Here is a 12,538-nt window from a genome sequence, read left to right as displayed (position 1 = left end):
CTTTCTGCATAATAATGAGCTGTATGCCTGGATGATGCACAGATAGTTTGTATTTTTGGAACAATGTTTTTTATTTTTGTTGGGAATAACGGGATGTCAATCAAAGTTTTTTGGACTGTTGGGGTTTTAGAATCATGGGCCTTATATATATATATATATCAAGCCATTATCAAGCCAAATATCAAGCCATTACCAAACGGATGAACTCACCATGCTGGATATCTTTCATGTCAAGATGAAGGGAGGACATGAGAATTCCCACCGCCTGAGAGCGTTTATTGTTCAGGAGCTTCACGACCTAAAAACACAGATATGAAGATCAGATGTGTTGTAGCTTTGCCATGGCTGTGCATTTCATATTTCTATATTTTCACTGATATGGTACCAACGATTGTGCTGTGACTTTAAAACTAATAAGTATGGCAGTAAATAATGGTCATGATCCATGACAGCATGGTACAATGAAGTTACATTCCACATTATAGGATAAAACAAAACATGTCTAAGCTTCTGCAAGAGGAAATGTCTGGTGTTTTTAAATGTATAATATATGAAAATACTGCACAGTAAAATGTCTTTGTATTGTCATACATGTTATGGGCATTCTTAATTCAAATGTATACACACGTATGTATATATGTATGCATGGCTTTTATATATGATAGATGTCATCATATATCATAAAACTTTTTATTGACAGAATATAATTTAAGGGTTAAGACTCAATAATTCTCATTTTAATAAGCCATTTAATAACATTCATTGACAACCAAGTCGCCAGAACAAATGTTGGAATTTTATGTTTCTGCAAGCCACGGATATCTTCAATGTTGACATTTCTGAAACATAAATATTCTGTTTCATGTCAGTCTCGTGGCACAACGCCACTTGGTTGACTTTGGTGAGGTTTAGCCAACAGAAATACTTGGTCACGGTGAGAAACAATGTAGTTTATGTTAAAATAATGACGGAAAAACGTGACGGAAAAACGCGACGTAACAATGTGACATAACAACCGCAAATAAACACCGCTTAGCGGACTTTCTTACGTAATATTACATAACAAACATAAAGTCATTGTATACTTTTGGTTTCACACATGAACAGCGGTATTCTGGGCTGAAGTCCATCCATCAACCCTCAAACCCACAGTTAGTGGACTTTCTCACTTATTACTGGTAATTATACATAATAACGGGCAAGCCCGAGTCATCATTCTTTACTTATTTAGTGTTTCATGGAGTGTTTGTGGAGGAAGTGGTCATTGTGACTGCCATGTCCACTTCCACTTCTCTTTCTTCTTCACTAGTCTACTCCTCCCCTCCCACTGAACTGTCTTCAATTAGATTTTGAGAAATATTTCCCCACAGCATTCTCTACTTGATAATTTAAAGATAGTTACTTGATACACTGTTTCTCTTTGTTAATGGTGCTGTGGTCGTTGAGTGGGTGTACACAGTGTTGCAACAAGTGTTGCAGCAGAAGCCGCTTGCTCTGACCGAATGAAAAATTCATTGTCTGTTGTTTGCAGGAACGTACAAAGAGGAAAAAAAGATATTGGCGACTGAGTATTGATATAATAAGCCACACACAGCTGTTGAGTTTTAAGGAGGTCATTCAAATGCCTTGTTGTTGTTGACCTTACAGGTGCGACAATACTACTTGTACATATACAGCATGTAACACACACTCAGACACACAGACCTGTTTGGCCTTGGACTTGGTGATGGTGTCGGAGAGCGGCTGCTTCTTCTCCTTCACAGCTGTTTTGGAGAACAACTCTACAAACTCCTCAAAGTCCATGTCGGGCTCCTCGATTGCCTCCCACACCAATGAAGAAGAAACCTCCCTGAGAAACACAAAAGAGCCCTTACAGATCGATGGTAGGTTGTTCAGCAGTATGAGTAGGTATGATTATACAATTCTTCTTTCAAAATAATAAGGAACCTTTAGAAAACAGCTCTAGCAAGAAAATAAATGATTGTTCTGATATTCAAAATGGATGTGTTCCTGGGACTGTGATGTTTGCACACGTTGTCCAACATTTCTACGATGTGAGGTGCAAGAAACATGCTAATTAAAACCTTTTGCCAATACAATTAGCGGATGAATGTATTCAATCATCACTTCAGCATCACATAGCTTTGAGGAAATATAAGATATCAGAGTTGAGGCTGCTGAACAAACTACGCTTAGAGTACATCTGTCTTAGAATATACAGATACAAGTGCACATGCTGATGTGTATAAACGTCACTGCTGGACATTCACTTTCCAGTAGTACAAGAACAGTAAACGAGCCTCCGTCCAGAAGAGTGTTTACGCATGTGGATTAGTCCATTGCTGAAAATAGTCACCAAGAAATGCACTATTTAGTGCCGATTGAGTAACTCTTGTTACAACTAAAGTGTCTCTCTTTTAGGGACTTCCTGAAATAAATAAAAAAGTAAAATCATATATACTGTATGTGTGAGATGTTTTTAAAGATCTAAGTACTTCAGTAGGAACCAATGGACGGAGAGCCACAGCCACAGCAGATTTAAACATGCTTTTGCAGATTGTTAATACTATAATATAGAATAAGAAAAGCCTTATCCTGTAGGTCATTTAACACACTAAAATGATATCAGATGGTGTCTCTGAACCCTGACTGCTTTCTGCATCGCATGTTTTCACGCTTTTCTCGATCGTGTTCGGGCTCAAAACGCCAGTGAAGTGAACCCAACCGCAGCATCATCTTGAGGCTATTTGGGCTACATCTTCCTTACTTTTTGGTGTTCAGCTGGATCCTGGTCCAGTAAAGGGGCTTCATGGGTCTGGGGGGTTCCACCACAGCCTTCCTGGCTGGCTTCTCCTGGGTCAGACCCAGAGCGTACAGCCCAAACGGCAGAGGAGGCGGCAGGGATCCCAGAGCTCCTGGAAGAGCTGGGGGAGCACCGAAGGCTCCTGGTGGAGGAGGGGGTGGAGGAGGACCGCAGCCTGGAGGTGGGGGTGGAGGAGGAGGTGGGGCTCCTGTTCCTGGTAATGGAGGAGGAGGTGGAGCAATGCCACCAGGGAGAGGAGGAGGTGGGGGTGGAGGTGGAGGACCTGCTGAACCGAAAGGTAATGGAGGTGGAGGTGGAGGACCTGCTGAACCGAAAGGTAATGGAGGTGGAGGTGGAGGACCTGCTGAACCGAAAGGTAATGGAGGTGGAGGTGGAGGACCTGCTGAACCGAAAGGCAATGGAGGTGGAGGTGGAGGAGTGGGCATTGCGCCTCCTGGTAGTGGCGGAGGAGGAGGTAGTGGGGGAGGAGGTGCCACAATCTGTCCGTGTAAAGGATGAGGAGGTCCTGCTCCTCCTGGCAGGGGAGGTGGAGGTGGAGGCTGCAGCTGACATGAACACATGGAGCCATCCTGCCTCGGCGGAGGCTGCAGGGAGTCGTTGGCTCCGCCCGGCTCACCGCAAGGCACTTTGAACTTAAAGCCGCCGTCCATGGGCGAGGTCTGCACCGACTTGGCCTCCAGGCCGCCCGGAGCGGGAGCTGCCTCCGTCTGCAGGTGAGCGTCACACACCACCCTCAGCAGGCCCTCCTCTCCCCCACACTCCCTGTCCGTGGTGGAGGGGGTGGGTTTCATACTGTCTTTGTCCAGCGGAAGGGGCTGTTGCTCCAGCTCAGCGATCTTAGTCCTGAGATCCTCTATGGTTTGTTCCAGCTGCAGGATGACGTTGATGTGTTTTTCCTTCAGTTTGGTTGAAGGAAGGACACGTTCCTCCTGCAAATAAGAGAGAAGTAAGAGCTATAACAGAGATCTCTTTTTTAGTCAAATCTGTTCATTGGCAAATGAACAATGACTTATTTATAAATCAGTCCTGAAGTTGTTGACTTCAAAACTTTTCAAAGCGCTTTACAGCACCGTTGGGACTGCCGCTATCTGTTGCACCCGCGTTAATAATTCAGTTCTGTCTCGTTTTGTGAATTTTTACAACAAAACAAATACCGTAACCTAGCATCAGACTAGTTTTTCATCAGATGGATTAAGGAGGCGTATGCAAAAAATACTTTGCTCTTTAAATATGGTGACTGATAATGAGACTCTATCTCGATTTGTTTACCTTAACGGACAAAGAGCTGTGAGACCGTTCCTGCTTCAGTGTAACGGAAAGTACTTTATACATTCCAAAGAAAAAAATAGAGCAGGAAATCTGTGCAAGCAACAATAGATCTGAGTGCAAGAATACAGTTTGAACAGCTGTCCAAGCACAAGCAGGGGATACCTGGTGGTGAAATCAATGAGTACACTACCTATATGAATTATGTAATTGAAAGACCACACTCTTGAATAAAGATAGGAAAAAGCTCTATCACCTTTAAGTAAAGGTAATTTAAAGTTTAACAAATTCCCCCCTGGGGATGAATAAAGTATCTATTTATCAAAAGTATCTATCTATCTATCTATCTATCTATCTATCTATCTATCTATCTATCTATCTATCTATCTATCTATCTATCTATCTACCTATCTATCTATATATCTATGTAAACTAGAGAAAAGTGAAGTGACTGACCACTTGACTCTCCTTCTGTTGCTGCGTCAAATCCAAGATGTCTGCATGGTGTTCTGAACAAACAGAGAAATCAGCAGGCCAGCACAATATAGTACAACCGAAACTCTGTACACAGGGTTCATATATATATATATATATATATATATATATATATATATATATATATATATATATGTGTGTTATGTAACTTATGTAGTAAACTAATTCAACAACCTTTTCATAGGCCGAACCAAGTAGTGTGTTTCCTAAACCTCACAGGTAGATGTGTTGCTGAAGTAAACCTAAAAACTAAGTCAACATATATTTACTGTATGTTTGTAACAAGTGGAAACTGTAGTTTTTGAAGTTGTTGAAATCTGGGTTCTAGAGTACAGTTTTAAGTGAGTTTTAAAACAGTGAGACAACTGTTACACAATAACAATAACACACTAGAATATGTGATATATAATGCGATAGTGATACTGCGGTGTTGATCTGAATTGTTTGAGAGTATTTACATTGGTATTCATGTACATTTGTAACCCCAAAAGAAGTGCACATCTAGTTGAGAATGTGCTACAAAAACACATTTGGTTGCACCCATGTCACACATTTGCAGAACTAACATCTTGAATAGATTTAGGAATTTGATGACGTGGATGTGTTGAAGGAAATTGCATATTTACACTATCAATCCCTAAATCACAGTACATACAGTTTGTTACTTACATAACCTGTGTGTGTTCATTTTAATCATAGAAAAAATGAAGCAGAGATGATCTGAAGGTAAACAAAGACAGAGAGGATCATCGTGACCTGGGCATACCAGGTTGTATGAGAAACTAAAGATATTCTCTTTATAATATGGTGCCATCATAATAAAAACAAGCTTGAAAAGGTGAGGTACAGGTTGGCAAGAGTTTCAGCTAAACAAAATATTATTTGTCTAATAGCCACTCCTCATGAGTAAAACTGAATTTCTTATGAGATAATGAAACAGAGAGGAACATATTCACTCTGATACAGCCGCACAACATACAGAAATGATTACTCACCTTGATTGTCTTCTGAAAGGCCAAAGCACAAAGTTGGAATGAACCCATTCAGAAGAAGACAGGAACATAATAAAAGGGAAAAAAATCAAACACAAAAGTCAAGATTCTTGCATAAAACTGAATGGAGATCAAATCATAACAGCAGCGAGGACTTAACCCATTAGGCTTCAGGCTCGTACTTTACTATACAGTAAGCTATGTTGCCTTATGTGTGATACTATTTATTATTAGCACTTCCATTTGTTAAATATGACACCACCCTCCCATTGCAGTCACATCCCAGGTCAGTGTAAACACTGCACATCCATAACGGGCATTAATACATGAAAAGGGGGTTCAACACAAAAAGCTCAGCGTATTGACAATTATTTAATGAAAATATGAGCTGCAATTGAGAACCTTTTGCTGTATTATCATCTCAAGTCATCTCATGTCAAGTAGCCAGCTGGGGATATAGGGACCATGTGAAGGCTTCAGTGTTGATCTTACCTGCCTCTGTGGATTTAATGACAGTCCTGCTGTCTCCACCTGGCTTGACTGGAAGCCAGGGGCCCTTAAGTGGCCCCGGTAGTTTCCCTTCAAGGGGATCCAGGGAGTGAGGTGGCTGGTTAACTGCTGCCCACGTATACAGCTGGTCATGCTGAGGAAACAAACAAAACAGTGTTTTGCTCTATTGTCCATGTCAGAGGGTTTAATACAGTGTACGGCAGCGTATAATCTGAAGAAATTATGTACAGTCTTTTCATCCCCCATCTGATGTTCTCATGTCACACAACAGTAATATGAATGTCATTCATGGTTCTTAAAGAAATAGTTCACCCAAAAACATGGCAATTGTATTCACCTCACTAGGCTCTGGTCCCAGAAATAGGCTCCTTTAAATTGAGAAGTTAGAATAACTTGTAAAAGGTTTCATATTGGTCCGATACAAAACTGAATGTTATGCTCTATAACTGATTGTTTTAATATATCTTTTGTAAAGAATTATTCTGAATTACAGAAAGAAAATGTTTAATTATTAAAAGGTTTGTAATGTACATGGCTGCCTGGGAAATTGTTGAATTTCTAAGACTAAAAGATAACTTAGTTTTTATTAGACTAAATGTAATCTTAAAGGTCAGATATACCAACGTGACCGCCTGAATCTAACAGCACTTCAAGTGCACACTGATGCGTTTAGCCACTAGTTTTGCCAGAGTTAAAAGAGTGATGTGAAAAGCAACTATAATATTTAGACGTTGGGCATTCCCTGGATAATGTTTAGTCCCCCTGTTGTGCTCATTGGCTCCATTGCTTTTTCACCCTTAACTTAACTTAACTTCAAAGTTGGGTAAAGGTGTATGAGGTGTGAATACGTACGTTGAACTTGGCTGATGCTGTTGAGTTGATGTGGGCGGGGCTGCCTCCCAGCTGCTCTCTGAAGCAGTCAGTGAAGGGCAACAGGAGGCCCATGGCCAAGATCCTGGAGCAGAGCCTCTCAGCCTCCTCTGGCTCCTCCTGCTGCTGCTGCTGCTGCTGCTGCTGCTGCAGGAACAGCCTCTCCAGAAGAGTTCGACCTGGACAGCCCATGATGAAAACAAGGCTGATGTCACTAATTATGTTGCATTCTATGAAGCAATTTGCTGGAATCCTAGATGAGAGAACTCCGTATAGTCAGACGGGCACTGGAGTATATTGTTGCTGTCGGCCTTTGGAATGATGGCACGATAAGTCTGATATCAGAGGCTACTTTGTGTTAGTTTTTTGTGTGTTAGTTTGAGCTGGACTTCGGATGGAACTATTCTGAATGCAAGCATGTATCCATTCATCCCGCAAGCCCCCGTCTTGCACATGCTCTGATTTTACACATGGACAAAAAATGGGCACAAATCTAAGATGGTCAAATCAAGTTTCTTGTATCCCCTCGTCAAGTTATGGAAACCCGGCTTCTCCTACACATGGCATTCAAACTCCCATGAATGCCGTGTGTACCATTGCACTCCTTTTCACAGTCAAACTCACCATGAACAGTTAAGAGACGGTAAAAGTTATTGCAGCAGATCGAAAATAGTAATTTTAACAGGAGTTCTTAATTTGGCTATGTTATGCTAAGAGCGGCTCATGTAGCTCCAAGACAAGCGGCTTCCTATGGTTCTGAAAAGTGAAGCCATTCTCATGGTCATCAGGGGGCGACTCAAAAAGCACTCTGGTTGTATAGAAGTCTATATAAATGACTCTACTTATCTCTTGATTTATTCCCTCAGTAAACATTGTTTATGGTCTCAATCTCTAGTTTCAAGTATTCTTCAATACAGCGTGATGTTCATTTAGTAAATTATGGTCATTTAGAGTCAAATAGACCATTAAGCGGAGTATTCTTTTGGGGCGGGGCTACAAGGTGATTGATGAGTCGCCACCGCTACCAGAGCACTAGTTGCAAAAAGTCAAGATGGCGACGACCATAAACCAAAATGGCGACGGCCAAAACACCGGAGTGAAGATGTGGGCTAGTGAGATCTCTTGAGGACATTCAGCAGAATTCACACCGCTCCATGTGGAGGAACCAGCGAAGCGCAGCCTGCAGCGAAGGTTGGGGAGTGGCGGCCGCTTCAATATACGGCAGCCAAACTAAAAGTTGGGCAGAGTTTAACTTTTGCCTCCAAACTTACGACCAGAGAACCCCCACAGCCAATCAGTGAACAGAGTCCTGGTATGACATGTTGACCAATGTGACAAAGAATTCCATCCCACCCAAAACACATGAACATGCCTATTTTTGAAATAAGGCTTTATTGATCAAATCAGTTTACAACTGAAAGCTGATTGTAAACGTAGAATGTGGCAGCAGTATGGGAGAGCGATAGTGAAAACTGACCCACTGCATGTAAAGCTTTAGATTATCTGGACCATGGAATCAGAATTCCTACCTGATTATTCACAGTAAGATGGTTCCTTACATTAAAACTAGACTATAGACTATAACTGTCTGTGGCTGATGCTATAGATTGCTTTAGAAGGCTTTAGATTACCAGTGTCCTACTCTGTTTGCTGACCTCTAGCTGAAGAGCTCTGCACACTTGTGTCTCCTGCTTCCTTCTTGACCCCAAACAACACAATGAAACTGAGAGCGCTCCACACTCACCTGTGAAGACGTCCTGAAAGCCGCAGGTAGAAACCTGCCCGCAGGACGATCTTCCGGTAGCACAGAGGGGTTGGCTGCCTCCTCCTCTGTAGCCCACCAGATATTCCCTCGAACCTCCTCCATCCTCCTCTCTGCTCCTCAGCCTCCTCTCGAGCTCCTCCGTCCAGTCGGCCGAGCGACTCAGGGTCCCGGCGAGGCTTCGAGAGCGCTGCCTGCGGACCTGATGGCCCTCGAGCATCGCCCTGTCAACGTTAACATTTCAGCTTTACCTCCAAACAGATCACTCATAAAATCAAATAACGATGGGGAACATTACAACGATCAGCTCCAATTAACCAGTGTTTGCCGTTCAGACACAGGTCACGCTTGCGCTAATCAATGTTCCTTACAATTCAGACTTGACCGGATATTTGTCACTATCGTTCACCAATTACTACATAATTATGGACTGTGCATTCTTGATATAATTTTAAGATCTTACACTAGAAAGTTGAATCTTGTAAATACCGCCAATTATCAATTGTCCAGTCATAGTTTAGCAGTTGTCATAACAGAATCATAACAGTTTCTATGCATGTTGCTCTTTCTTTCTTTCTTTGACCCTGACAAAGGCCACAGGCCGAAACACGTTGGTCTCCCTTTAAAGTTGTTCTATGGGCTCCATTAGGAGGGATACTCTAAAGACTTGGCTGGGTGTGTTTATTATTTTTTTATTATACACTTAATATATATTTTGTTAAATGTGCCAGTTTTTTCTCAAGTAAAAGTGAAACACTTTTGTAAAATATTAACAACCAAGACAAAATCAAACTTCTGTTTTGTTTTTATTCATTATGTATTTCTCTACCAGAAAGAGCAGAACATTGGGACTCCAATATTTCAGCCCAGTATCATGGCAGGTCATGAGATAGAAATACCATAGACTAACTGTACGTAGTTACTTTAAGCCCAACCATAATGTTTTTCCAAAACCTAACTAAGTGCTTTTGTTGCCCAAACCAAACTTTCATTTTTAACGTAATGTTGTCCCAGAAAAAATAATAGTTCCAAGGGACATGAAAAATATGGACGACTATCGGCCATGTAAACAAAACCAATGGATTGCATTTTGTGAGACTTTGTTGGTTCTTTCCAGGACTTCTTTCTTTTGACCTGGGAGCTCTCAGCTTTATCCTTTTTGCGTCATTACACAGCACTGAGCTCAACATAACAATGTTGTTGTATTGGTAAGGCCATCTCTGAATGGTCCGAAACTGATGCTAAAAGAGTAATTAGAGGGTCATAGTTTGCACTATAATCATAGCTTTGACAGTATTTCAATCAGTTATGATAACATTGTAATCACTTATATCTCTCTGAGATATGGGAGTGACAATACTACTGCAAGATAAAGAAGCAGTCAGTCAGAGAGGTTGTTAACAAGCCAATAGTTTGTTGGAGGTAAAACCCAAACCATATCTAAAATGTTGCTACGAAACTGCCGTCTGACTTTTCTTTTTTAGCAACAGCACATTTACAAACCTCAGCAATTACCTTGGTGAGGCTGTACCAATAAAGATGATGCCCAAAACTACTCAAATACGACCAAAATTGTAGTAAACTGAAATGATACTTCTTATCTAACAAAGGGAATCCACTTCATCTGCAACCCTGAATAACATCACTTGATAGTTAAAAAAAACAAATCCAAGTTTATGTTGAATAGATTACTCTATCAAATCATGTCCAAGGTAAAACTAAATCTAAAATAATAACAATGTAGTTATTATAATGGATGTTGCAACACCACAGGTACCTGTGGAGGTGATGGTGGGCTCTGCGCGGGGACAAGGGGCTGTGGGAGGGGGACAGGGCTGGGGAGCTGAGCTGTCTCGTGGTGGTCTTGATGTAGGAAGGGAAGATGGGAGGGTAGGGTTTCACCATAGGAATAGAGGAGGTGGAGGAGGTGGAGGAGTGGGTGGACCTGAGGAGTCGTTTGGCCAGTGTGGGGCTCTCCTGGGGAGGCAGCGGGGTGAAGCACACGCTGCTCCTCCTACACTGCTTGGAGGGGGAGGCCCTGGTGCCGGCAGCAGCAGCAGCAGAGCCGTTGGATTCAGATCCAGCGCTCAAGCAGTCCTCAAGGGACTCGGCACTGGTACCCGAGCCCAACTGACCCTCACCTTCTTCGAACACGTTCCCTGAGCTCAGTTCAGGACTTTTGTGGTGGCTGTCTGCGGGTGGGGAACTGCGATCTACATCCACCCTGGGCTCCCTTTCCTCTCCTTCACTTCCTGCATCCTCTGTGCCCACTGTGGGTTTCCCAGCACTGTCAAATGTGCCATCGGGGAAGCTGTTACCACCGGTTGTCATGGTGACCGGGCTGACTGTTGCCCCCCCGGCGGTAGCCATGGTGATGGCTGTGTGAGGGGGCTGCTGCACCCAGGCATGCTGGTCCTTTGTGCCTGTGGCCACACAAAGAGAGGCTTCTCTCTCTCTCTGCCCATTTAGCTCCGGATGCTCCACCCCATCCGTCTCCTCCCTCCTCTCGTGCACCTCCGTGTGGAAGGGGAGGTGTGGGGTGGGTTGCTGGTCCGTGTGCTTGACAGAGCCAGTCGGAGGTCCCGTCTCTAGGAATGACAGGGCATCAGAGCCAAGTTCCAATTCTGGAGTAAGGTCAAGCTCCTCAGGAGGAGTTAAATTAACTTCCCCATTACTCTGCTTCCTCCTCCCCTCTCCTCCCCAGCTCAGATCCTTTTCACCCCCTGCCTGCACTTCCACAATTGCAGTAACTCCCCCATGCTGCTGTTGGTGCTGGAGCCTTATAGCGAGCTGGATGTCCGCTAGCAAATCCTCGTTGTCAGCTGCTGAGTGGAAGCTGTACATATCCGTGTCGGACCCGGAGCTCCCCGCCTTCTGCCCTCCATCCTCTGTGGGAGACGTGGCTGCTGTCGAGGCTTCCCGCTGCATCTCCTGCTTACGCTCCTGTGCCTCTTCATCCTTTTTCCCCGGCTCTGGTTTCTTTTTCCTCTCAGCCTCAGTGTCTGACGGTCCGAGCTCATCTGCAGACATTTCAGGTGTTTTTGTGTCCAGTTCGTCATGTTGAGAGACTAACACGTCCTCCTTTGAGCCTGTTACTGATGAACACGGGTCACCTTTCGCTTTCAGGTTGCTCTTTCGCTTCCGGATGGAAAAAACGGAGGACTTGGTCTCAGATTTGTTTTTCTTCTTTCCTGGTCCTGTGCCATGCAGCCCCCCTCCACCTCCTCCATGCTTACCGTGGAGTTTCTTTCCTCCCTTCTTTGTGATGTCCCCTCCTCCCTCTCTCCATCCTTCATCTAGTGAAGGGTAGCTTCCATTACCCGATGCTGCTGCAGCTTTCTTTTGCTTAGCCTCCTGGTTGCCCATGTTGATGGAGAGCGTCTGGCGGCTTCCTGCTTCTCCTCTCAGGTCATGCCTGGGAGATCTCTTCCTGTCTGGGGGAGGTTTTAGATGCCTGTGCCTGGTGAACGTGGAACAGTCTCGGCCTAATCTGTGGATGCACGTCTGGTGTTTTTTCCTTTTTTTCTTTTTAAAGCTGTTGTGCGACGATCTTCCTCATTTTCTGGTGACCAAGGCTGGCGTGGTAGTGATGTTGACGCTGATGCAGACATGCAGTTCCCCTTCCCTCCTCCCCTCTCTTTCTCTCTCGCTCTCTCTCTCTGTCTTACCCCTCCTCCTCCTCTCCATCTGCTGAAAGGAGTGACGCAGGCACGGCATGCTCAGTGGAGCTCTGACAGGGAGGCAGACTGAGAGAGATGAAGAGCAACTTAGCTAGCACAAAGCTAGGACAGCTGGAAAAGAAGAATGAAAAGACCTGAG

General features: G+C 43.7%; 1 protein-coding gene across 1 annotated transcript in view; it reads right to left on the bottom strand.

Moving 5' to 3' along the window:
* The window catches only part of fmn2b (formin 2b), a 19,015-nt gene extending 6,930 nt beyond the window's left edge, over positions 1-12,085 (bottom strand). The window contains exons 1-9 of the mRNA XM_034559092.1: positions 10,497-12,085; positions 8,702-8,943; positions 6,940-7,136; positions 6,070-6,220; positions 5,581-5,592; positions 4,547-4,599; positions 2,768-3,753; positions 1,705-1,849; positions 211-298 (exon numbers count right to left, since the gene is read on the bottom strand). Coding sequence (XP_034414983.1) covers positions 211-298; positions 1,705-1,849; positions 2,768-3,753; positions 4,547-4,599; positions 5,581-5,592; positions 6,070-6,220; positions 6,940-7,136; positions 8,702-8,943; positions 10,497-12,085 — 3,463 coding nt within the window. The remainder of the gene's footprint in view (positions 1-210; positions 299-1,704; positions 1,850-2,767; positions 3,754-4,546; positions 4,600-5,580; positions 5,593-6,069; positions 6,221-6,939; positions 7,137-8,701; positions 8,944-10,496) is intronic.
* Positions 12,086-12,538: the final 453 nt, after the last annotated feature.

The sequence above is a fragment of the Cyclopterus lumpus genome, chromosome 19 (assembly GCF_009769545.1).
Source record: "Cyclopterus lumpus isolate fCycLum1 chromosome 19, fCycLum1.pri, whole genome shotgun sequence".
In the NCBI taxonomy this organism is placed as follows: domain Eukaryota; kingdom Metazoa; phylum Chordata; class Actinopteri; order Perciformes; family Cyclopteridae; genus Cyclopterus; species Cyclopterus lumpus.
Note: the sequence above shows the minus strand (reverse complement) of the source record. Positions and strands in the feature narration are given on the sequence as shown.